At 44.3% G+C, this 27,832-nt stretch overlaps 1 protein-coding gene across 2 annotated transcripts in view; it reads left to right on the forward strand.

The window, feature by feature from the left end:
• Positions 1-27,832, forward strand: part of LOC121535236 (short transient receptor potential channel 3-like) — a 105,614-nt gene that overhangs the window by 68,309 nt on the left and 9,473 nt on the right. For both annotated transcript variants that reach the window (XM_041842111.2, XM_041842101.2), the window contains 3 exons: positions 4,926-5,190; positions 6,537-6,732; positions 21,050-21,259. In XM_041842111.2, coding sequence (XP_041698045.2) covers positions 4,926-5,190; positions 6,537-6,732; positions 21,050-21,259 — 671 coding nt within the window. The remainder of the gene's footprint in view (positions 1-4,925; positions 5,191-6,536; positions 6,733-21,049; positions 21,260-27,832) is intronic.

Consider the following 27,832-nt stretch of genomic DNA (forward strand, 5'->3'; position numbering starts at 1 on the left):
GGTACCTTGCAGTTGCCATACCAAGCGGTGATGCAGCCAGTCAAGATGCTCTCAATGGTGCAGCTGTAGACTTTTTTGAGGATCTGAGGGGCCATGCCAAATATTTTCAGCCTCCTGAGGGGGAAGTGGCACAAACGTGCCCTTTTCACAACTGTGGGGATGTGTATGGACCATGTTAATTCCTTAATGATGTGGACAAAGAGGAACTTGAAGCTCTCGACCCGCTCTAATACAGCCCCATCGATGTGGATGGGGGCATACTCACCCCTCCATTTCCTGTAGTCCACGATCAGCTCCTTGCTGTAGTTGAGGGAGAGGTTGTTGTCCTGGCACCAAACTGCCAGGTCACTGACTTTCTCCCTACAGGCTGCCTCATCAACATTGGTGATCATTCGTACCACCGGCTTGTCATCAGAAAACTTGATGATGGTGTTGGAGCCGTGCGGGCCACGCAGTCGTGAGTGAACAGGGAGTACAGGAAGGGACAAAAGCATACTCCCCTGAGGGGCCCCGTGTTAATGGTCAGCGTGTCGGATGTGTTGTTGCCTACCCTCACCGTCTGGGGGCGGCCTGTCAGGAAGTGCAGGATTGAGTTGCAGAGGGAGGCGTTCAGTCCCAGGGTCCTGAGCTTGGTGATGAGCTTGGAGTGCACTATGATGTTGAATGCTGAGCTGTAGTGAATGAACAGCATTTTTACATGGGTATTCCTTTTGTCTAGGTGGGTGAGGGCAGTGTGGATCACAAAAGAGAAGGCGTCATCTGTGGGTCTGTTGGGACGGTATGCGAATTGGTGTGGGTTCAGGGTGTCTGGGATGATAGTGTTGATGTGAGCCATGACCAGCCTTTCAAAGCATTTCATGGTTATAGATGTGAGTGCTATGGGGCGATAGTAATTTAGGCAGGTTACCTTGGCGTTCTTGGGCATGGGGACTATGGTGGTCTGTTTGAAACAAGTTGGTATTACAGACCATTTCAGAGATGGTTGAAAATGTCAGTGAAGACACTTGCCAGCTGGTCAGTGCATGATCAGAGTACGCGTCCTGGTATTCCGTCTGGCCCCGCGGCCTTGTGAATGTTAACCTGTTTAAAGGTCTTACTCGCTACTTAGAGCGAGATCACACAGTCATCCGGAACAGCTGGTGTTCTCATGCATGGTTCAGTGTTGCATGCCTCGAAGGAGCATATAAGGCTTTTAGCTCGTCTGATAGACTCATGTCGCTGGGCAGCTCACGGCTGGGTTTCCCTTTATAATCCATGATAATTTACAAGCCCTGCCTCATCCGTCGAGCATCAGAGCCGGCGTAGTAGGATTCGATCTTAGTCCTGTATTGATGCTTTGCCTGTTTGATGGCTCGTCGGAGGGTGTAGCGGGATTTCTTATAAGCTTTGGATGAATGTCCCGCTCCTTGAAAGTGGCAGCTCTAGCCTTTCGCTCAGTGCGGATGTTGCCTGTAATCCATGGCTTCTGGTTGGGGTATGTACAGTTGAAGTCGGAAGTTTACATACACCTTAGCCAAATACATTTAAACTCAGTTTTTCACAATTCCTGACATTTAATTCTAGTAAAAATTCCCTGTCTTAGGTCAGTTATGATTACCACTTTATTTTAAGAATGTGAAATGTCAGAATAATAGTAGAGAGAATGATTTATTTCAGCTTTTATTTCTTTCATCACATTCCCAGTGGGTCAGAAGTTTACATACACTCAATTAGTATTTGGTAGCATTGCCTTTAAATTGTTTAACTTGGGTCAAACATTTCGGGTAGCCTTCCAGCAGCTTCCCACAATAAGTTTGGTGAATTTTGGCCCATTCCTCCTGACCGAGCTGGTGTAACTGAGTCAGGTTTGTAGGCCTCCTTGCTCGCAAACGTTTTTTCAGTTCTGCCCACAAATGTTCTATAGGATTGAGGTCAGGGCTTTGTGATGGCCACTCCAATACCTTGACTTTGTTGTCCTTAAGCCATTTTGCCACAACTTTGGAAGTATGCTTGGGGTCATTGTTCATTTGGAAGACCCATTTGCGACCAAGCTTTAACTTCCTGACTGATGTCTTGAGATGTTGCTTCAATATATCCACATAATTTTCCTTCCTCATGATGCCATCTATTTTGTGAAGTGCACCATCCCCTCCTGCAGCAAAGCACCCCCACAGCATGAAGCTGCCACCCCCGTGCTTCACGGTTGGGATGGTGTTCTTCGGCTTGCAAGACTCCCTTTTTCCTCCAAACATAACGAAGGTCATTATGGCCAAACAGTTCTATTTTTGTTTCATCAGACCAGAGGACATTCCTCCAAAAAGTGCGATCTTTGTCCCCAAGTGCAGTTGCAAACCGTAGTCTGTCTTTTTTATGGCGGTTTTGGAGCAGTGGCTTCTTCCTTGCTGAGCGGTTTCCTCCAGCATCTTCACAAGGTCCTTTGCTGTTGTTCTGGGATTGATTTGCACTTTTCGCACCAAAGTAGGTTCATCTCTAGGAGACAGAGCACGTCTCCTTCTTGAGCGGTATGACGGCTGCATGGTCCCATGGTGTTTATACTTGCATACTATTGTTTGTACAGATGAACGTGGTACCTTCAGGTGTTTGGAAATTGCTCCCAATGATGAACCAGACTTGTGGAGGTCTACACATTTTTTTCTGAGGTCTTGGCTGATTTATTTTCATTTTCCCATGATGTCAAGCAAAGAGGCACTGATTTTGAAGGTAGGCCTTGAAATACATCCACAGGTACACCTCCAATTGACTCAAATTATGTCAATTAGCCTATCAGAAACTTCTAAAGCCATGACATCATTTTCTGGAATTTTCCAAGCTGTTTAAAGGCACAGTCAACTTAGTGTATGTAAACCTCTGACCCACTGGAATTGTGATACAGTGAATTATAAGTGAAATAATCTGTCTGTAAACAATTGTTGGAAAAATTACTTGTGTCATGCACAAAGTACATGTCCTAACCGACTTGCCAAAACTATAGTTTGTTAACAAGAAATGTGTGGAGTGGTTGAAAAACTAGTTTTAATGACTCCAACCTAAGTGTATGTAAACTTCCGACTTCAACTGTACATACGGTCACTGTGAAGACAACGTCGTCGATGCACTTATTAATGAAGCCGGTAACTGATGTGGTAAAACTCCTCAATGTTATCGTATGAATCCCGGAACATATTCCATTCTGTGCCAGCAACATAGTCCTGTAGCTTAGCATCCGCTTCCTCAGACCACTTCCGTACTGAGCGCATCACTGGTACTTCCTGTTTGAGCTTTTGCTTGTAAGCAGGAATCAGGAGGATAGAGTTAGGGTCTGATTTCCCAAAAGGAGGGCGAGGGAGGGCCTTGTATGCGTTTCTGAGTGTGGAGTAAAGGTGATTTAGAGTTGTGTTGCCTCTATTTGCACAGGTGACATGCTTGTAAAAATCTGGTCAAACGTATTTCAGTTTTCTTGCATTAAAACGCGGCCTCTGACTGTGCATTTTCTTGTTTGTTTATGGCCCTAAACAGCTCGTTGAGTGTGGTGTTAGTGCTAGCATTGGTTTGTGGTGGTAAATAGACATCTACGAAAAATATAGATGGAAAGTCTCTTGTTAAATAGTATGGTCTGGAGTTTATCATGAGGTATTCTAACTCAGGCAAGCAAAAACTGTAGGCTTCCTTAACATTAGAGATCACGCATCCCTCCCCCTCTCGCCTTACCCAAGTCTGACGTCTGATCATGACGATGCATAGAAAAACCAGCGAGTTGTATATCCATGTCCTCGTTCAGCCACGACTGAGAAACATAGGATATTACAGTTTTTTCAGGTCCCGTTGATAGGATTGTCTCGAATGGAGCTCATCCAGTTTGTTCTCCAGTGACTGCATGTTCGCCAACAAAACAGAGGTCAATGGTGGTCTACTTGCTCGCCGACGTAGTCTCGTCAAGACACCACCTTGCTTGCCTCTCTTTCGCCGCTGCTTCCTCTTCCGAGTCCCATGGATCAGGGCCTGGTCCGTGGTAAGCAAAATGTCCAAAGCTGTCAACTCGTTGAAGTAGAAATCGTCATCAAATCGAGGTTAATGATCGCTGTTCTGATGTCCAGAAGCAGTTTTCGGTCATATAAAATGATGGCGAGAAACATTATGTACCAAAAAATGTAAGATCAGCAGGTTTAACAATTTTTTTATAGCAGAATTCGTCAGGAGCCGTAAGACGGCAGCTATCCACTGCAGCGCCATCTTCTTATACCCGTGATACAGTTGAGACAAGTAGGCATCTTACACACATCTACAAATACCACCACAAATGTCAATACTAATTTTTCCTAACCACTTGCCCTGCAAGACGTGTAACGGTGTTATCAATGATTATGCTTAAGGGCAGGCACACTAATCTCAAGAATCATTAGATTATTAACACAGGTTAAGCTCTAATTGTCTAATTGTGCACAGTGAGATACACGTACATAATTATTTTAAGTGCAACATCATCCACCTGGTACACTGCACACAGAAGGGAGAAAAAGGATCATTAGATATATCATTAGAACATGCAAAAGGGCAACATTTAAAATCACACAAACACCTGTTTTTAATTTGACATTGAGAGCATAAGTGGCCTATGCAAATAGTGGTAGCATTTTATTTTATAGTCCTGTTTCATTTAGTTTTACCTGATATTTACTGAGAAATTACGAGGTTTACTGAGAAATTATATGTATTGATGCTTGTGTTGATGAATCCTAAAGAAACAAAAGACTACTTTTAGGGGAATTATTATATAATTACAATTTGCTGTGTTACTTCAAAGCCCACAAAGACCTAGTCGGACTGTAAAACAAAGTGTAACCCAACCATTGTGTAGAACAGTCATATAGCACAATGCATTAAACACATTGTACATGTTACTGTGAGTGATAAGAAAACGACTGACTGTTGCCCATTCTTCCACGTAGCAAGGGACAAATGGCTGCCGTCGGACCCCCAGCTGATCTCAGAAGGACTGTACGCCATCGCTGTGGTGCTGAGCTTCACACGCATTGCCTACATTCTGCCGGCTAATGAGAGCTTTGGACCACTCCAGATCTCCCTGGGCCGCACGGTCAAAGACATCTTCAAGTTTATGGTCCTGTTCATCATGGTCTTCCTGGCGTTCATGATCGGCATGTTCATCCTCTATTCTTACTACTTGGGTGCCAAGGTCAACCCGGCCTTCACCACGTGAGTGATATAGCAGACATATAGAGGACACTTGTGTATAGAGGACACTTATTGGAATAGACGTATGGGGAGATACTTATGGGGACAGACTTACTCACCACATAAGAGAACCTTAATTGATGGTCACTCAGGGAGGTCTGGAGTCAGTGACAGGAACTACTCCGTACACAGTTACTGTGTATGGACTGACAGTCAGTAGGGAGGCTTTGTACACATTCAACCATACTGTTTTGTCCCCAAAGCCCCTAAAATGAATACACTTCTAAAACATAAGACTAGAGAATAAGATTGGTACACATTTATAAAGTAAGACTGCCTGGGACCTATCTACATTAAACAAATTTTTTAAAAAATTCAACAAATGAGTTCTCCATTCATGTAGGGAGCTCTTTTCTTCCTCTATTGAGCCCATTCATGCAGTGCTAGCTCACTCAGTCTATCGACTCAGTCATTGTAGTGCAGAATCAAGTTGAAAATGGCCCACCTTGGACTCCCTTTCTAAGAGTTCCTCAAAACTGAATTGGAAAAGGCACCGCCGAGCTTGTGGCAGCTCAGCAAAAATAACTAATTTCACACTGGAGTGGATTACCGCCAAGGTTACTCTTTCCAAGCTGAGGCTGAGAAAATGAAATCCTTCCCATTGTTATGGTTATTGTTTTCCTGAATTGTCTTAGTGTCCATATTGAATTTCATTAGGGCCCCGTGTAGCTCAGTTGGTAGAGCATGGCGCTTGCAACGCCAGGGTTGTGGGTTCGTTTCCCACGGGGGGCCAGTATGAAAAATGTATGCACTCACTAACTGTAAGTCGCTCTGGATAAGAGCGTCTGCTAAATGACTAAAATGTAATTAGCCAAGTTGCCTTGGCATAAATGGAACACACACACATCTAACATTGCCAGGAGTCACAATGGTCATTTCTGCCCTTACCAAGGACATCTGTGGAAATCATATTACACAAAATATAAAATACAGCAACATCACCTGAAATAAAAATATATAATTTCATGGCAACAATTCTCACGAAGCTGTCCTTCAATCTCGTTATAAATGTTTGGCAAACAGGGACTTTGGCAAACAGAATACTATAACACAGGATGATGCAGTCATCTAATTTTAGTATTAAGCAAGACATACTAAGATATTTGGTTCATTCCCCACACATCATACAGCTACATGTTTGCCCCTTATAAGTTAGGCTACACATGAGCACACTTTATTTGAAGCAGCACTTTATCGCCTGTCACTTTGGGCAAAAGCTAAATGTAGTTTAACCACGAAATAGAAACCCCCAATCTGATCAGCCTGTCCTGTAACTTTCTTATCCCCTTCCTTCCTTGTCACAACAGGGTGGAGGAGAGCTTCAAGACTCTGTTCTGGTCTATATTTGGACTGTCTGAGGTGTCCTCCGTGGTGCTCAAGTACAACCACAAGTTCATCGAGAACATCGGCTATGTGCTCTATGGAATCTACAATGTGACCATGGTGGTGGTGTTGCTCAACATGCTGATCGCCATGATCAACAGCTCTTATCAAGAGATCGAGGTGAGTCACTGGTGTAGTGAAGTTGCCCCTAGATGCTGATCTTGGGTAAATGTAACATTTCCCCCACTAATCATTAAGGTTAGGATTGGGGAAGTGAAGCCAATCCTAGCTCTGTACCTAGGGGGAAACTTCACCCCAGAGGTAAGTTAATGGCACCTGTAGACCCACCATTTCATCTGGTTATAGTTATAGGGATACTAGTGTATTTTGGGGTAATCTTTTTATATACAGTGCATTCGGAAAGTATTCAGACCCCTTCACTTTTTCAAAATTTTGTTACGTTACAGCCTTATTCTAAAATGGATACAATTATTTTTTCCCTCATAATGACAAATCAGAAACAGATCAAATCAAATCTAATTGTATTTGTCACAAACACGTGTTTAGCAGATGTTATTGCGGGTGTAGCGAAATGCATGTGCTTCTAGCTCCGACAGTGCAGTTATATCTAACAAGTAATATCTAACAATTTCACAACATATACCCAATACACACAAATCTAGTAAGGAATGAAATGTAAGAATATATACATATATGGACAAGCAATGACAGAGCGGCATGGACTAAGATACAGTAGAATATTATAGAATAGAAAACAGTATATACATATGAGATGAGTAGTGCAAGATATGTAAACATTATTAGCTCAGAAAGTGTTTTGCATCATTACATACAGCTGGGGGAAACTATTGGATATCAGAGCGGCGGTAACTCACCAGCATTACGAACAGGAATACAACTTCCCCGAAGCAGATCCTTTGTTTGCTCTCCCCAGGGCAACTGAACTGATTCCAGCGACTGACCCAAAACATCACCGGCGGAGGAGAGGCACTCGGAGCGGCCTGCTGGTTCTACTTAGAAGGCACGCACACCACCCACCGCTTCCAAGTTTCTACTCGCTAATGTTGTAGGCTAATCACCACTGCCCCCATAGCACCAGTTAGCCTTGAGCTAGCCCCGGCTATCTACCTCTCTGTCTACCGGACGGGAGTAGCCAGCTAACCAGCTAACTAGCTACTTGCTATTAGCCACCGTTAGCGGCTTTTCTCCATTGTCCGTGGCCTGCACTACCTACCAGCCAGCTCTAGCCTGGACTATTATCGGCCAGTCTGCACTGTCTGCACAGCGAGTTATCGACCCAGATTTTCTGCCGGAATCACTGAATCACTGGACCTTTAACACTGGATAATCGCAACTAGCTAGCTGCAACCAAATGAACGTTGTTGTTGGCTAATCAGCCTTGAGCTAGCCTTGAGTCAGGCACATCTCCCGGCTATCTACCTCTCTGTCAACCGGACGGGACCTCCTAGAGTCGACACGGAGCCCTGCCGATCCATCACGACTGGTCTGCCGACGTAATCGTCTGTGGTTTCAACAGGCTTCCCGTTGTGACGACCACGAAGATCCATCTGCTAGCCCCGGCCCGCTAGCACATGCAAACTACAACCGTGCTTCCTGCTCGCTGTGCTGAAGCACCAATTTGAACTGCTCTCAGACTCACATATTGCTGTTCACTGGACCTTATGATCACTCAGCTGCACAGCTGATGCCTGCTGGACTGTTCCTTTACACGGTACCCTGTCCTGTTTATTCTGTTTAGCCTCAGCCCAAACTTTATCGCCATTACCAGTTGTTGTCTTAGCTCTCTCTAATAACACCTGTTATTGCTTTATGCCTCTCTCCCATGTCAATATGCCTTGTCTATTGCTGTTCCAGTTAGTTCTTATTATACAATTTCACTGTAGAACCCCAAGTCCCTCTCAAACTGCCTCAAATAGTTCCTTTGTTCCACCCCCCATACACGCCGAGACCGGCTCAATTGGTGCCTCCAGTGATGCTATCTCTTTCATTGTTACCCAACGCTTAGGTTTACCTCCACTGTACTCATATCCTTCCATATCCTTGTCTGTACATAATGCCCTGAATCTTTTCTACAACGCCCGGAAATCTGCCCCCTTTATTCTCTGTACCCAACGCACTAGAATACCAGTTCTTAAAGCCTTTAGCCGTATCCTTATTCTACTCCTCCTCTGTTCCTCTGGTGATGTAGAGGCTAACCCAGGCCCTGCAGCCCCCAGTATCACTCCTACTCCCCAGGAGCTATCATTTGTTGACTTCTGTAACCGTAAAAGCCTTGGTTTTCTGCACGTTAACATCAGAAGGCTCCTTCCTAAGTTAGAGTTATTCACTGCGTTAGCACACTCCGCCAACCCTGAGAATTTCAACAAGCATTTTGCTATGGCTGGCCATGCTTTTGTCACGATCGTCAGGAACCGATGAGGACCAAGGCGCAGCGTTGCAGGCAAACATACTCTTTATTGAGCGAAACACGATCAAAACAACAAAGACGGTAACGTGACAGTTCACGGTCAAACACAACCAACTTGAAACAAGAACCCACAAAAACAAAGGAAAAACCGACAGTTTAAATATGGCTCCCAATCAGAGACAACCAGCAAACAGCTGACACTCGTTGCCTCTGATTGGGAGTCACTCAGGCCAACATAGAAATAGAGTACCTAGATCTACACACCCTGGCTCAACATAACAGTGTCCCCAGAGCCAGGGCGTGACAGTACCCCCCCCTAAAGGCGCGGACTCCGACCGCGCCAACTAAATACCACAGGGGAGGGACCGGGTGGGCACTCCGCCTTGGCGGCGGATCCGGCTCCAGGCCTGATCCCCACTCCCTCTCCAACCCCCAAAGTACCCTGGTCCGGTCTGGCCCTGCTGGCCGGAGCCGGACTGACGACACGCACCCCTGGCTTGGTGCGTGGAGCAGGAACGGACCGGACCGGGTGACGATGCGCACCCCTGGCTTGGTGCGTGGAGTAGCAACTGGCCGGACCGGGCTGACGATACACACCCTGGCTTGGTGCGTGGAGCAGGAATGGACCGGACCGGGCTGACGATGCGCACCCCTGGCTTGGTGCGTGGAGTAGCAACTGGCCGGACCGGGCTGACGATACACACCCCTGGCTTGGTGCGTGGAGCAGGAATGGACCGGACCGGGCTGACGATGCGCACCCCTGGCTTGGTGCGTGGAGTAGCAACTGGCCGGACCGGGCTGACGATGCGCACCCCTGGCTTGGTGCGTGGAGTAGCAACTGGCCGGACCGGGCTGACGATACGCACCCCTGGCTTGGTGCGTGGAGCAGGAATGGACCGGACCGGGCTGACGATGCGCACCCCTGGCTTGGTGCGTGGAGCCGGAACGGGCTTTACAGGGCTGGCGACGCACACCGTAGGCTTGGTGCGTGGAGCAGGGACAGGCCGGACTGGGCTGGCGACGCACACCGTAGGCTTGGTGCGTGGAGCAGGGACAGGCCGGACCGTACTGGGGACACACACCACTGGCTCTACCTCGGGATCTGGAACGGGCCGGACCGGACTGGTAACACACCCCAGTACCTCTCGCCGTGCCTCTACACTTTCCTTCCCCTTTAACACCAGTGGCCCCCGTAACCTGGCGGCCTCCTCTGCCGACCCGCTGGACCGCTCTATCGCGGCCTCCTGCTGCCCCGACGTCCACGTCGTGAGCCCCCCCCTAAAGAATTTCTGGGCGGCTCTCCTCTTGGACCAGGCCTCCATGTCTCTAGCCAGACACTCACTCCACTGCTTCAAAGTCCAACCTTTCTGCTCCTCACTTGGCTTGGCCCAGTCGAGACTCTTACTCCACTGCTCCATAGACCAACCTCTCTGCTCTTCACGCTGCTTGGTCCTGTCTTGGTGGGTTCTTCTGTCACGATCGTCAGGAACAGATGAGGACCAAGGCGCAGCGTTGCAGGCAAACATACTCTTTATTGAGCGAAACACGATCAAAACAACAAAGATGGTAACGTGACAGTTCACGGTCAAACACAACCAACTTGAAACAAGAACCCACAAAAACAAAGGAAAAACCGACAGTTTAAATATGGCTCCCAATCAGAGACAACCAGCAAACAGCTGACACTCGTTGCCTCTGATTGGGAGTCACTCAGGCCAACATAGAAATAGAGTACCTAGATCTACACACCCTGGCTCAACATAACAGTGTCCCCAGAGCCAGGGCGTGACAGCTTTCCACCTGGCTACCACTACCCTGGCCACCAGCTCTGCACCCTCCATTGCAACTTGCCCATGCCCCCCCAGATTCTCCTTCACACAAATTCAGACAGCTGATGTTCTGAAAGAGCTGCAAAATCTGGACCCCTACAAATCATCTGGGCTAGAAAATCTGGACCCTTACTTTCTAAAACTTGCCGGCGAAATTGTCGCAACCCCTATTACTAGCCTGTTCAACCTCTCTCTCGTAACGTCTGAGATCCCCAGAGATTGGAATGCTGCCGCGGCCATCCCCCTTTTCAAAGTGGGTGACACTCTAGATCCAAACTGTTACAGACCTATATCCATCCTGCCCTGCCTTTCGAAAGTTTTTGAAAGCCAAGTTAACAAACAGATCACCGACCATTTCGAATCCCACCGTACCTTCTCCGCTATGCAATCCGGTTTCCGAGCTGGTCATGGGTGCACCTCAGCCACGCTCAAGGTCCTAAACGATATTATAACCGCGATCGATAATAGACAGTACTGTGCAGCCGTCTTCATCGACCTGGCCAAGGCTTTCGACTCTGTCAACCACCGCATTCTTATTGGCAGACTAAATAGCCTTGGTTTCTCAAATGACTGCCTCGCCTGGTTCACCAACTACTTCTCAGATAGAGTTCAATGTGTCAAATCGGAGGGCCTGTTGTCTGGACCTATGGCAGTCTCTATGGGGATGCAACAGGGTTAAATTCTTGGGCCGACTCTTTTCTCTGTGTATATCAATGATGTCGCTCTTGCTGCTGGTGACTCTCAGATCCACCTCTACGCAAACGACACCATTTTGTATACATCTGGCCCTTCATTGGACACTGTGTTAACAAACCTCCAAACAAGCTTCAATGCCATACAACACTCCTTCAGTAGCCTCCAACTGCTCTTAAACACTAGTAAAACTAAATGCATGCTCTTCAATCGAACGCTGCTGGCACCCGCGCACCCGACTAGAATCACTACTCTCGACGGGTCTGACATAGAGTATGTGGACAACTACAAATACTTAGGTGTCTGGTTAGACTGTAAACTCTCCTTCCAGACACACATTAAGAATCTCCAATCCAAAGTTAAATCTAGAATCGGCTTCCTATTTCGCAACAAAGCCTCCTTCACTCATGCTGCCAAACATGCCCTCGTAAAACTGACTATCCTACCGATCCTTGACTTCGGCGATGTCATTTACAAAATAGCCTCCTACACTCTACTCAGCAAATTGGATGTAGTCTATCACAGTGCCATCCGTTTTATACTACCCACCACTGTGACCTGTACGCTCTTGTTGGCTGGTCCTCACTACAAATTCGTCGCCAAACCCACTGGCTCCAGGCCATCTATAAATCACTGCTAGGCAAATCCCCGCCTTATCTTAGCTCATTGGTCACCATAGCAACACCCACCCATAGTATGCGCTCCAGCAGGTATATCTCACTGGTCATCCCCAATGCCAACACCTCCTTTTGCCGCCATTCCTTCCAGTTCTCTGCTGCCAATGACTGGAACGAATTGCAAAAATCTCTGAACCTGGAGACTCTTATCTCCCTCACTTACTTTAAGCATCAGTTGTCAGAGCACCTTACCGATCACTGCACCTATACACAGCCCATCTGAAATTAGCCCACCCAACTACCTCATCCCCATATTGTTATTTATTTTGCTCATTTGCACCCCAGTATCTCTATTTGCACATAATCTCTTGCACATCTATCATTCCAGTGTTAATACTAATTTTAATTATTTTACACTATAGCCTATTTATTGCCTTACCTCTATAACTTGCTACATTTGCACACACTGTAAATATATTTTCTGTTGTATTTTTTGACTTTATGTTTTGTTTTACCCCATATGTAACTCTGTGTTGTTGTTTTTATCGCACTGATTTGCTTTATCTTGGCCAGGTCGCAGTTGTAAATGAGAACGTGTTCTCAACTGGCTTACCTGGTTAAATAAAGGTTAAATAAAAAAATAAAGAAAATGTTCAGTCTTTGGTTAACAAGCTCGACGAACTACGGGCAAGGATTTCTTTCCAGAGAGACATAAAGGCCTGTAACATACTCTGTTTCACGGAAACATGGCTCTCTTGGGATATTCTGTCGGAATCGGTCCAGCCAGATGGGTTCTCAGTTCATCGCGCAGACAGGAATAAATATCTCTCCGGGAAGCAGAAGGGCGGAGGTGTGTGTTTCATGATTAACGACTCATGGTGTAATTGTAGTAACATACAGGAACTTGAGTCCTTCTGTTCACCCGACCTAGAATATCTCACAATCAAATGCCGACCGTATTATCTCCCAAGATAATTTTCTTTGGTTATAGTCACAGCCGTGTATATCCCCCCTCAAGCCGATACCACGACGGCCCTCAAAGAACTTCACTGGACCTTATGCAAACTGGAAACCACATATCCTGAGGCTGCATTTATTGTAGCCAGGGATTTTAACAAAGCAAATTTGAGGACTAGGCTGCCGAAGTTCTATCAACATATCGACTTTTTTACTCAAGCTGCTAAAATCCTCGACCATTGCTATTCGAACTTCCGGGATGGTTATAAGGCCCTCCCCCGCCCTCCTTTCGGCAAATCTGACCAAGACTCCCATTTTGCTTCTCCCTTCCTATAGGCAGAAACTCAAACAGGTGCTAAGGACTATTCAACGCTGGTCTGACCAATTGGAATCCACGCTTCAAGATTGTTTTGATCACGCGGACTGGGATATGTTCCGGGTAGCTTCTGAAAATAATTTAGACGTATACACTGAAACGGTGACTGAGTTTATCAGGAAGTGTATAGGAGATGTTGTGCCCACTGTGACTATTAAAACCTACCCTAACCAGAAACCGTAGATAGATGGCAGCATTCGCGCAAATCTGAAAGCGCGAACCACCGCATTCAACCATGGCAAGGTGACTGGGAATTTGGAGCTACTCACTCCAAAGGCAATTAAACTGGCAAAACATCAGTATAGAAACAAAGTGGAGTCGCAATTCAACGGCTCAGACACGAGACGTATGTGGCAGGATCTACAGACAATTACGGACTACAAAAGGAAAACCAGCCATGTCGCTGACACCGACGTCTCGCTTCCAGATAAGCTAAACACCTCCTTCGCCCGCTTTGAGGATAACACAGTGCCACTGACGAGGCCCACTACCAAGGACTGTGGCCTCTCCTTCTCCATGGCCGACGTGATTAAGACATTTAAGCATTGTTAACCCCCGCAAGGCTGCCGGCCCAGACGGCATCCCTAGCCTCGTCCTCAGAGCATGCGCAGACCAGCTGGCTGGTGTGTTTACGGACATATTCAATCTCTCCCTTTCCCAGTCTGCTGTTCCCACATTCTTCAAGATGGCCACCATTGTTCCTGTATCCAAGAAAGCAAAGGTAACTGAACTAAATGACTTTCGCCCTGTAGCACTCACCTCTGTCATCAAGAAGTGCTTTGAGAGACTAGTCAAGGATCATATCACCTCTACCTTACCTGTCACCCTAGACCCACTTCAATTTGCTTACCGCCCCAATAGACCCACAGACGATGCAATCGCCATCACACTGCACACTGGCCTATCCCATCTGGACAAGAGGAATACTTATGTAAGAATGCTGTTCATTGACTATAGCTCAGCTTTCAACACCATAGTACCCTCCAAGCTCATCATTAAGCTCGAGGCCCTGGGTCTTAACTCCGCCCTGTGCAACTGGGTCCTGGACTTCCTGACGTGCCACCCCCAGGTGGTGAAGGTAGGAAACAACATCTCCACTTCGCTGATCCACAACACTGGGTCCCAACAAGGGTGCATGCTCAGCCCCCTCCTGTACTCCCTGGCAAAGCACGCCTCCAACTCAATCATCAAGTTTGCAGACGACACAACAGTAGTAGGCTTGATTACCAACAATGACGAGACCGCCTACAGGGAGGACGTGAGGGCTCTGGGAGTGTGGTGCCAGGAAAATTACTTCTCACTCAACATCAACAAAACAAAGGAGATGATCGTGGACTTCAGGAAACAGCAGAGGGTGCACCCCCCTATCCACATCGACGGGACCGCAGTGGAGAAGGTGGAAAGCTTCAAGTTCCTTGGCGTACACATCACAGACAAACTGAAATGGTCCACCCACGCAGACAGTGTGGTGAAGAAGGCGCAACAGAGCCTCTTCAACCTCAGGAGGCTGAAGAAATTCAGCTTAGCTCTTAAAACCCTCACTAACTTTTACAGATGCAATATCACCGCCTGGTACGGCAACTGCACCTCCCACAACCGCAGGGCTCTCCAGAGGGTGGTGCGGTCTGCCGAACGCATTACTGGGGGCAAACTACCCACCCTCCAAGACACATACAGCACCCAATGTCATAGGAAGGCCAAAAAGATCATCAAGGACATCAACCACCCGAGCCACTGCCTGTTCACCCCGCTATCATCCAGAAGGCAAGGTCAGTACAGGTGCATCAAAGCTGGTACCGAGAGAATGAAAAACTGCTTCTATCTCAAGGCCATCAGACTGTTAAATAGCCATCACTAGCACATTAGAGGCTGCTGCTGCCTATTGAAATCACTGGCCACTTTAAGAAGGATGATCAATGGAAACAGGATGCACCTGAGCTCAATTTCAAGTCTCATAGCAAAGGGTCTGAATACTTATGTAAATAAGGTATTTTCAGTTTTTTAATTGTAATACATTTCCAAAAATGTCTAAAAACCTGTTTTTGATTCGTCATTATGGGGTGTTGTGTGTAGATTGATGAGGGAACATTTTTAATTTAATCAATTTTAGAATAAGGCTGTAACATAACAAAATGTGGAAAAGGTGAAGGGGTCTGAATACTTTCCGAATACACTACATGACCAAAAGTATGTGGACAACTGCTCGTCGAACATCTCATTCCAAAATCATGGGCATTAATATGGAGTTGGTCCCCCCTTTGCTGCTATAACAGCCTCCACTCTTCTGGGAAGGCTTTCTACTAGATTTTGGAACATTGCTGCGGGGACTTGCTTCCATTCAGCCACAAGAGCATTAGTGAGATCGGGCACTGATGTTGGGCAATTAGGCCTGGCATGCAGTCGGTGTTCCAATTCATCCCAAAGGTGTTTGATGGGATTGAGGTCAGGGCTCTGTGCAGGCCAGTCAAGTTCTTCAACACCCATCTCAACAAACCATTTCTGTATGGACCTCGCTTTGTGCACAGGGGCATTGTTATGCTGAAACAGGAAAGGGCCTTCCCCAAACTGTTGCCACAAAGTTGGAAGCACAGAATCGTCTAGAATGTCATTGTATGCTGTAGCGTTAAGATTTCCCTTCACTGGAACTAAGGGCCCTAGCCCGAACCATGAAAAACAGCTGTCGTGGAAATTCTAACCAATGAGGGGAGTCTTTGTTATTTCTTCAAACAATCATACTTTGTCTATTAATTATTGCAATAATGGAGCTGGTCAACGAGAGCCCAAATGACACGAGGAGTACAGAAACCTTATATAGGCAAGCCATCTTTTGCAAGCATGTACAAAACTTGTGATCTTGGTGTGTGTATGTGCTGGACAATGAGACAGAGCTGGGGTATAGGGTACAGACCAGCTGTGAAATAGGTTGTCTCATTCTGAGGACAATAGGTGTTAAAACAACAGGAAATCTTCCCAGACATAGTTCCTCAAAAGTAGATTAATGGTCTCTCGAACCAGGCAAGCAAGCGTTTTTCGCTGTCTGCCTAGATATGTGGGGTTTAACACACACACATACACACAAAGAAGCTTGAACCTTTTGCCCAGCAACAGGTCTTAGGCAGGACAACAGCTTTATCATTAGTGCGCAGAATTTAACACTTTGCTTCAGTAGATGAAGAGGAACTGGTTATTTTCCTTCTGACTATCAGGAAACCATAGGTCTCACCTGTTAGCTCTGGGCTGTACATACTTCTCTAAAACTAGGTTCTTATGCTACACACACAGAACAGTTAGAAACAGGCCCATACCCATGCACAATCCCATCTCATATGATCTAGTTATATTAACAATCTCAGAATTAATGCCTAAACAACTAGGCTTAAAGAAAAAGCTTCTATTACACAAGCATGATAAAGGTTTAACAGAAATTCCCATCACACAGCCCCAGACTATTATTCCTCCTCCACCAAACTTAGCACTATGCATTCGGGCAGGTAGCGTTCTCCTGGCATCCGCCAAACCCAGATTTGTCCGTGGGACTGCCAGATGGTGAAGCGTGATTCATCACTCCAGAGAAAGCATTTCCACTGCTCCAGTGTCCAAAGGCGGCGAGCTTTACACCACTCCAGCCGACGCTTGGATTTGCGCATGATGATCGTAGGCTTGTGTGCGGCTGCTTGGCCATGCAAACCCATTTCATGAAGCTCCAAACGAACAGTTATTGTGCTGCCGTTGCTTCCAGAGGCAGTTTTAAACTCAGTAGTGAGTGTTGCTACCAAGGACAGATGATGTTTACTCACTACGCGCGCGCGCGCTTCAGCACTCGGCGGTCCCATTCTGTGAGCTTGTGTGGCCTACCACTTTGCGGCTGAGCCGCTGTTGCTCCTAGACCTTTCCACTTCACAATAACAGCACTTACAGTTGACCAGGGAAGCTCTAGCAGGGCAGAAATGTGACGGTGCCACGTTGAATGTCACTGAGCTCTTCAGTAAGGTAATTCTACTGCCAATGTTTGTCTACGTGGATTGCATGTCTCTGTGCTTGATTTTATACACCTGTCAGCAACGGGTGTGTCTGAAATAGCCGAATCCACTAATTTGAAGGGGTGTCCACATACTTTTGTATATATACTGTATATATACAGTGGGGGAAAAAAGTATTTAGTCAGCCACCAATTATGCAAGTTCTCCCACTTAAAAAGATGAGAGAAGCCTGTAATTTTCATCATAGGTACACGTCAACTATGACAGACAAAACGAGGAAAAAAAATCCAGAAAATCACATTGTAGGATTTTTTATGAATATATTTGCAAATTATGGTGGAAAATAAGTATTTGGTCAATAACAAAAGTTTCTCAATACTTTGTTATATACCCTTTGTTGGCAATGACACAGGTCAAACGTTTTCTGTAAGGTTTTCACACACTGTTGCAGGTATTTTGGCCCATTCCTCCATGCAGATCTCCTCTAGAGCAGTGATGTTTTGGGGCTGTCGCTGGGCAACACAGACTTTCAACTCCCTCCAAAGATTTTCTATGGGGTTGAGATCTGGAGACTGGCTAGGCCACTCCAGGACCTTGAAATGCTTCTTACGAAGCCACTCCTTCGTTGCCCGGGCGGTGTGTTTGGGATCATTGTCATGCTGAAAGACCCAGCCACGTTTCATCTTCAATGCCCTTGCTGATGGAAGGAGGTTTTCACTCAAAATCTCACGATACATGGCCCCATTCATTCTTTCCTTTACACGGATCAGTCGTCCTGGTCCCTTTGCAGAAAAACAGCCCCAAAGCATGATGTTTCCACCCCCATGCTTCACAGTAGGTATGATGTTCTTTGGATGCAACTCAGCATTCTTTGTCCTCCAAACACGACGAGTTGAGTTTTTACCAAAAAGTTATATTTTGGTTTCATCTGACCATATGACATTCTCCCAATCCTCTTCTGGATCATCCAAATGCACTCTAGCAAACTTCAGACGGGCCTGGACATGTACTGGCTTAAGCAGGGGGACACGTCTGGCACTGCAGGATTTGAGTCCCTGGCGGCGTAGTGTGTTACTGATGGTAGGCTTTCTTACTTTGGTCCCAGCTCTCTGCAGGTCATTCACTAGGTCCCCCCGTGTGGTTCTGGGATTTTTCCTCACCGTTCTTGTGATCATTTTGACCCCACAGGGTGAGATCTTGCGTGGAGCCCCAGATCGAGGGAGATTATCAGTGGTCTTGTATGTCTTCCATTTCCTAATAATTGCTCCCACAGTTGATTTCTTCAAACCAAGCTGCTTACCTATTGCAGATTCAGTCTTCCCAGCCTGGTGCAGGTCTACAATTTTGTTTCTGGTGTCCTTTGACAGCTCTTTGGCATTGGCCATAGTGGAGTTTGGAGTGTGACTGTTTGAGGTTGTGGACAGGTGTCTTTTATACTGATAACAAGTTCAAACAGGTGCCATTAATACAGGTAACGAGTGGAGGACAGAGGAGCCTCTTAAAGAAGAAGTTACAGGTCTGTGAGAGCCAGAAATCTTGCTTGTTTGTAGGTGACCAAATACTTATTTTCCACCATAATTTGCAAATAAATTCATTAAAAATCCTACAATGTGACTTTCTGGAAAAAAAAATCTCAATTTGTCTGTCATAGTTGACGTGTACCTATGATGAGAATTACAGGCCTCTCTCATCTTTTTAAGTGGGAGAACTTGCACAATTGGTGGCTGACTAAATACTTTTTTACCCCACTGTACAGTACCAGTCAAAAGTTTGGACACACCTACTCATTCATATTTTTACTATTTTTTACATTGTAGAATAATACTGAAGACATCAAAACTATGAAATAACACATATGGAATCATGTAGTAACCCATCAATATATATTTTATATTTGAGATTCTTCAAATAGCCACCCTTTGCCTTGATGACATTCTCTCAACCAGCTTCACCTGGAATGCTTTTCCAACAGTCTTGAAGGAGTTCCCACATATGCTGAGCACTTGATGGCTGCTTTTCCTTCACTCTTCTGTCCGACTCATCCCAACCATCTCAATTTGGGTAATGTCGGGGGATTGTGGAGGCCAGGTCATCTGATGCAGCATTCCATCACTCTCCTTCTTGGTAAAATAGCCCTTACACAGCCTGGAGCTGTGTTGGGTCATTGTCCTGTTGAAAAACAAATGATAGTCCCACTAAGCCCAAACCAGATGTGATGGCGTATCACTGCAGAACGCTGTGGTAGCCATGCTGGTTAAGTGTGCCTTGAATTCTAAATAAATCACAGACAGTGTCACCAGCAAAGCACCCTCACACCATAACACCTCGTCCTCCATGCTTTACGGTGGGAAATACACATGAGGAGATCATCCGTTCACCCACACCGCGTCTCACAAAGACACAGCGGTTGGAATCAGAAATCTCCAATTTGGACTCATCAGACCAAAGGACAGATTTCCACCGGTCTAATGTCCATTGCTCGTGTTTCTTGGTCCAAGCAATCTCTTCTTCTTATTGGTGTCCTTTAGTAGTGGTTTCTTTGCAGCAATTCGACCATGAAGGCCTGATTCACACGGTCTCCTCTGAACAGTTGATGTTGAAATGTGTCTGTTACTTGAACTCTGTGAAGCATTTATTTGGGCTGCAATTTCTGAGGCTGGTAAGTCTAATGAACTTATCCTCTGCAGCAGAGGTAACTGTGGGTCTTCCATTCCTGTGGCGGTCCTCATGAGACCCAGTTTCATCATAGCGCTTGATGGTTTTGCGACTGCACTTGAAGAAACTTTGAAAGTTCTTGACATTTTCCGTATTGACTGACCTTCATGTCTTAAAGTAATGATGAACTGTCATTTCTCTTTGCTTATTTGAGCTGTTCTTGCCATAATATGGACTTGGTCTTTTACCAAATAGGGCTATCACCTTGTCACAACACAACTGATTGGATGAAACGCATTAAGAAGGAAATAAATTCCACAAATTAACTTTTAAGAAGGCACAGCTGTTAATTGAAATGCATTCCAGGTGACTACCCCATGAAGCTGGTTGAGAGAATGCCAAGAGTGTGCAAAGCTGTCATGAAGGCAAAGGGTGGCTATTTGAATAATAATTTGTTTAACACTTTTTTGGTTACTACATGATTCCATATGTGTTATTTCATAGTTTTGATGTCCTCACTATTATTCTACAATGTAAAAATAAAGAAACGCCTTGAGTGAGTAAGTGTGTCCAAACTTTTGACTGGTACTGTGTATATGTATTGCTTTAATCAATAATGTTATGTGTTGTGGGAATTTCCTTTGCTAATGCACTAAACAAGCAACAACAGGTGACATGAGGCCTCTGCTGTAATTTCCTATCAGAGACAACAATTAGTGTGTGACCTTTAAATGGCAGTATTAGGCAAATGCTGTTATCTAAAAGTCACAATCTATTGATGTCTCATAGATTAGGCCTACAGCAAAGGAAGTGAATAGGTTATCATTAGTTCAAATAGGTTGATAATGTGTGTTTGTAACATTAACTGAGCTAGCGTCTCTAAGTCAATCTCTTAAGGGGGTGTTTGCTCAGAGAGAGAAATAACTCTGCTTATCTCTCAGGATGATGCAGACGTGGAGTGGAAGTTTGCACGCTCCAAGCTGTGGCTGTCCTACTTTGACAACGGCAAGACACTGCCTCCTCCCTTCAGCATCGTTCCCACTCCCAAGTCCTTCTACCACCACATCAGGTGGATAGTCGGCATGCTGCATTGCAGAAAACGGAGTGTGAAGAAGGATGTAGAGCTGGGGATGGACAGTTCAAAGCCCAGGGTATGGATGGATGGATGGATGAGTGTGTGTGTGTGTGTATGTATGTACAGTGCCTTCAGAATGTATTCATATGCCTTGACTTATTCCACATTTTGTTGTTACAGGCTGAATTCTAAATGGATTAAATATGTTTTTCTTTTAACTCATCTACACACAATAAACCATATTGACAAAGTGAAATATGTTTTTAGAAATGTTAGTACATTCATTGAAAATTAAACACAAAAATAACACATTTACATAAGTATTCACACCCCTGAGTCAATACTTTGTTGAAGCACTTTTGGCAGCGATTACAGCTGTGAATCTTTCTGGGTAAGTCTCTTGTGCAACATTTGCCCATTATTATTTTCAAAATTCTTCAAGCTCTGTCAAATTGGTTGTTTATCTTTGCTAGACCATTTTCAGGTCTTGCTACAAATTTTCAAGCAGATTTAAGTTAAAACTGTAACTCGGCTACTCAGGAACATTCACTGTCTTCTTGGTAAGCAACTCCAGTGTACAGTGAGGGAAAAAAGTATTTGATCCCCTGCTGATTTTGTACGTTTGCCCACTGACAAAGACATGATCAGTCTATAATTTTAATGGTAGGTTTATTTGAACAGTGAGAGACAGAATAACAACAAAATAATCCAGAAAAACGCATGTCAAAAATGTTATAAATTGATTTGCATTTTAATGAGGGAAATGAGTATTTGACCCCTCTGCAAAACATGACTTAGTACTTGGTGGCAAAACCCTTGTTGGCAATCACAGAGGTTAGACGTTTCTTGTAGTTGGCCACCAGGTTTGCACACATCTCAGGAGGGATTTTGTTCCACTCCTCTTTGCAGATCTTCTCCAAGTCATTAAGGTTTCGAGGCTGACGTTTGGCAACTCGAACCTTCAGCTCCCTCCACAAATGTTCTATGGGATTAAGGTCTGGAGACTGGCTAGGCCACTTCAGGACCTTAATGTGCTTCTTCTTGAGCCACTCCTTTGTTGCATAGGCTGTGTGTTTTGGGTCATTGTCATGCTGGAATACCCATCCACGACCCATTTTCAATGCCCTGGCTGAGGGAAGGAGGTTCTCATCCAAGATTTGACGGTACATGGCCCCGTCCATCGTCCCTTTGATGCGGTGAAGTTGTCCTGTCCCCTTAGCAGAAAAACACCCCCAAAGCATAATGTTTTCACCTCCATGTTTGACGGTGGGGATGGTGTTCTTGGGGTCATAGGCAGCATTCCTCCTCCTCCAAACAAGGCGAGTTGAGTTGATGCCAAAGAGCTTGATTTTGGTCTCATCTGACCACAACACTTTCACCCAGTTCTCCTCTGAATCATTCAGATGTTCATTGGCAAACTTCAGATGGGCATGTATATGTGCTTTCTTGAGCAGGGTGACCTTGCGGTCGCTGCAGGATTTCAGTCCTTCACGGCGTAGTGTGTTACCAATTGTTTTCTTGGTGACTATGGTCCCAGCTGCCTTGAGATTATTGACAATATCCTCCCGTGTAGTTCTGGGCTGATTCCTCACCGTTCTCATGATCATTGCAACCACGAGGTGAGATCTTGCATGGAGCCCCAGGCCGAGGGAGATTGACAGTTATTTTGTGTTTCTTTCATTTGTGAATAATCACACCAACTGTTGTGACCTTCTCACCAAGCTGCTTGGCGATGGTCTTGTAGCCCATTCCAGCCTTGTGTAGGTCTACAATCTTGTCCCTGACATCCTTGGAGAGCTCTTTGGTCTTGGCCATGGTGGAGAGTTTGGAATCTGATTGATTGATTACTTCTGTGGACAGGTGTCTTTTATACAGGTAACAAACTGAGATTAGGAGCACTCCCTTTAAGAGTGTGCTCCTAATCTCTGCTCGTTACCTGTATAAAAGACACCTGGGAGCCAGAAATCTTTCTGATTGAGAGGGGGTCAAATACTTATTTCCCTCATTAAAATGCAAATAAATTTATAACATTTTTGAAATGCGTTTTTCTGGATTTCTTTGTTGTTATTCTGTCTCTCACTGTTCAAATAAACCTACCATTAAAATTATAGACTGATCATTTCTTTGTCAGTGGGCAAACGTACAAAATCAGCAGGGGATCAAATACTTTTTTCCATCAATGTAGATGTGGCCTCGTGTTTTAGGTTATTGTCCTGCTGAAAGGTGAATTCATCTCCCAGTGTCTGGTGGAAAGCAGACTGAACCAGATTTTCCTGAAGGATTTTCCTTGTGCTTAGCTCCATTCCATTTCTTTTTTATCCTGAAAAACTCCCTAGTCCTTAACGAGTACAAGCATACCCATAACATGATGCAGCCACCACTATGCTTGATAATATGGAGAGTGTTCCTCAGTAATGTGTTGTATTGGATTTGCCCCAAACATAAGACTTTGCATTTAGGACAAAAAGTTAATTGCAGTATTCCTTTAGTGCCTTGTTTGAAGCAGGATGCATGTTGTAGAATATTTTTATTCTGTACAGCAGTGTCCTTCCTTTCCGGCAACTGAGTTATAGGAAGGACGCCTGTATCTTTGTAGTGAGTAGGTGTATTGATACACTATCCAAAGTGTAATTAATAACTTCACCATGCTCAAAGGGATATTCAATGTCTGTCCCCCCCCCCCATCCCCATCTACCAGTAGATGCCCTTCCTTGCGAGGCATTGGAAAACCTCCCTGGTCTTTGTGGTTGAATCTGTGTTTGAAATTCACTGCTCAACTGAGGGACCTTACAGATAATTGTATGTGTGGGGTACAGAGATGAGGTAGTCATTAAAAAATCATGCTAAACACTATTATTGCACACAGAGTGAGTCCATGCAACTTATTATGTGACTTGTTAAGTAAATTCTTACTCCTGAACTTATTTAGGCCTGCCATAACAAAGTGGATGAATACTTATTGACTCAAGACATTTCAGCTTTTCATTTTTAATACCTATTTTTTTTATTCATCAGAAAACATCAATCCACTTTGACATGATGGGGTATTGTGTAGGCCAGTCACACAACAAATCTAAATTTTAAATTCAGGCTGTAAAAAGTCAAGGGGTGTGAATACCTTCTGAAGGCACTGTATGTAATGTATGTAAGTATGTATGTATGTGCCCAATTAAATAACATACCCAAATCTAACTGCTTGTAGCTCAGGACCTGAAGCGAGGATATGTATATTCTTGATACCATTTGAAAGGAAACACTTTGAAGTTTGTGGAAATGTGAAATTAATGTAGGATAATATAACACATTAGATCTGGTAAAATATAATACAAACCAAAAAATAAGTTTTTGTTTTGTTTTTGTTTTTCATCATCTTTGAAATGCAAGAGAAAGGCCACAATAAAATATTGCAGTTTAGGTGCAATTTATGTAGGAGAATAGAACACATTAATGGCTGTGATAGATTTTGGCCACTAGATGGCAGCAGTGTATGTGCAAAGTTTCAGATTGATCCAGTGAAGCATTGCAATACTGGACTATTTTGTATCAAGTCTGCCCAAATGTGCCGAATTGGTCAATTCATACAAGTACATAACTATAGAGAACATACAAAAATGATATGGTAATGCAAAATGTAAGTTTACACACTCCCAGGAATGTCATACATGATGGATCATTAGCTTATACACTAACTTTCACAGATCTAGATGGCCGGATGTGGAACCGGGTGTGGAACCAGAGACAGCAGGGGTTCAAACTGTAGAACCCAGTTCCTACATTTGAATATAAACATTTATTTTATCAAACAAAACTATGCTACATTTTATCTCTGGGACCCTTAGGATGACAAATCAGAGCAAGATTACTGAATGGAAGTACATTATTTACCTTCAGAGGTGAATGTATCAAACCAGTTGCCGTGATAAGTTTTTTGTTGTTGTGCACTCTCCTCAAACAATAGCATGGTATTTGTTCACTGTAATAGCTACTGTAAATTGGACAGTGCAGTTAGATTAACAAGATTTTATGCCTTCTGCCCATATAAGACATGTCTATGTCCTGGAAAGTTTGCTGTTACTTACAACAGTCATGCTAATCACATTAACGCACGTTAGCTCAACCGTCCTGTATACGGGACACCGATCCCGTAGCGGTTAAGAAAACCAATGGTTGGCCCTCATGTCTCTATCACAATCTATTCAAAAGTCATTGGAGTTTTTACCCTTGTTGTTTGGACAAAATTAGATATCGATTTTGAGACATGATATGTAGTATTTTCATAATTTAGTATACACTTTTAACATTAATGCTAAATTCCTGTTCTTTTTAGAAGATTTCTCTGAAAAATTTCAACGGAGCACTGTAATAGGTTACAAAATCGGATATACTGTTTATGATATGTTAGAGAAAGACTCCACTGAACGTTTCAGAACATGAAGAATTATATTTGTCTTGGTAAAATGTATTTTATACCATAAGGAAGTGAAATTTCATCACCAAAGCACGTTTTCACCCACTCTGGGTTTCCCTGCCGGTTGGTAAGTAGTGTTCCTAGAGATGATGTCTTTGTTGACGGTAAAGTTCTTTGGGGTGTAACTGTACACATTAGGGCTGTAATTACTTTCAGAGGCCAGGCTACGGAATGATGTGCAAATAGGATGCCGTCCGTATACAACATCCATCGTAGTTGCAGTCCCGAAGCTAGGCTGAAACATGGGGTTGCCCATATGCCCCATTTGGCTAATCATGAGCTAGATCCCAAACTCTAAACATGATCTTGATATAAGCAATGTATTGATGACTTTAATGTCCCCAAAAAAACTTGCATAAACACAGTGAATTTAATGTAGGCCTACCTGTTACAATTGACCCGTGTTACATTTAGGTTTCCCCTATGCACTCACAGCGAATTGCAGGGAGCTAATGTGCCTAAACCATGCTGATATAGCCAACTAGGTAAATTACTATTCTAGGCCTACTATGCGGTTGTCCGATTTACTGGTCTTGTTGGCAGAGGAAAAGTAAACATGGACAGTTCTAGCATCTTCAAAGTGCGCCTCGGCAGATTATTTTTTTCATGTTCCATATTTCTGGGGTGTGGTGGCAACAATTTAGCAGAGGCGGAGCCGCTCCAGCCGAATAGGCTACATGAGCAACGCTGTAAAGCCACTCCAGCCGGATACAACATGGCGTACATTTAATGGGGTGAACTCTGTTTAAGGGGTTTATGATTGTCCTTGTCCATTGTAATATCCGTATAGGATTTCCCAATGCAATGTTGTCTCTGTATTGTCATAATTTGCACTCCCCTCTTTTTGACCCTAGAGAGGATCAATGGCATTTGCATTATGTCTGTGGCTCGCCATATTTACATTGAAAATAATTATGTACGCTATCCACCTAAAGAGATGCATATAGGCTATTTATTGATGCATCTGGAGTACTAGAGTCTAATAAGAGCACATGGACTATTATTCAAGTCCTACTTGAAAATGGCAACTGAAACATGTATCATATTTATATGTATGGAGATGACTGTTCTCTGGAAATTCCCATTTAAGACAAGTTTAAACCAATGTAGTTTGATGCCTCTCTCTAATTTGATCCCTTGGAGGAAATAATTTACTTAAAACTTCAATCAGTAGGCCCCCATGGCATATATAGAATAACAGTATCAAGATGATTCGTGTGGCCAAGGTCACTTTCTTTCTCTCTGTGTCGTCTGTCGCCCTCTCTCTCTGTCTCTCTTGCTGTCTCTCTCTCTGTCCCTCTCTCTCTCTTTGTCTCTTGTTTTCCCTTTACATTAACTACATTTGACCACATTGATTTCTCCTCTGAGGCCTATTTCAAATGGAAATCTGACAACTGGACTGGAAATGTTGCGGCATTGTTATCTCAATAGGCAAGCCACAAGGAAGACCCGTTGCAGTTGGTCTACAATGTTTTCTTTACCAGAAACATTCATAGTAATATAGACCCCTTTCCATTACACGACACACTGACGTCACGCAGAGATGCGCGCGACTCTTGGTTGCAGTAAGAAAGCCATCGCCATCTGAGCCCATTCAACATAGCCTAGATTTACGATTTTATTATTTCTAAACAAAATAACTTTTTTGGGTTCTCATACGCTTACAATGATGTTTTGGTTCTTGCTTGAACAGTCACTAAGATTATATTTGGTTGTGACCTTTGCAAAATAACTATTTTGGATGCAGCGGTTGTTAGCTAGAATGCTAACGCTAATTTACGTACATTAGGCTGCAGCAAAAGCTAGCCAAAGAGCCATTTTACTAGTTGAAGTTGAAGTGTTTTTCAAGTATAATGCAGTTGATTTGTGATGATGACACAAACATTATATTAAGCAGGACATTTATACGAGCTTTAAAATCCAATTATAATCCAAAAGTAGTGCGAAATGCACTCATAAGCAACATGTAAATAGAGGCTTTTTTTGCTGCCGTGCTATAAGAACTCCCCTGTGTTCTGCCTCCAACTTGCACGCATCGCCCTCGTGTGGCAATGTTTGCAAACACAGAAAGGGGTCTATAGTGTGTTATGTTGTTTTTGGTTTTAAAACATGCAAATATGGGGTACATTGAATTCCATTGGTTTTTGGTCAGACACATGCTATTTATTTATGTATTTATTT

This window comes from Coregonus clupeaformis, chromosome 2 (genome assembly GCF_020615455.1).
Source record: "Coregonus clupeaformis isolate EN_2021a chromosome 2, ASM2061545v1, whole genome shotgun sequence".
In the NCBI taxonomy this organism is placed as follows: domain Eukaryota; kingdom Metazoa; phylum Chordata; class Actinopteri; order Salmoniformes; family Salmonidae; genus Coregonus; species Coregonus clupeaformis.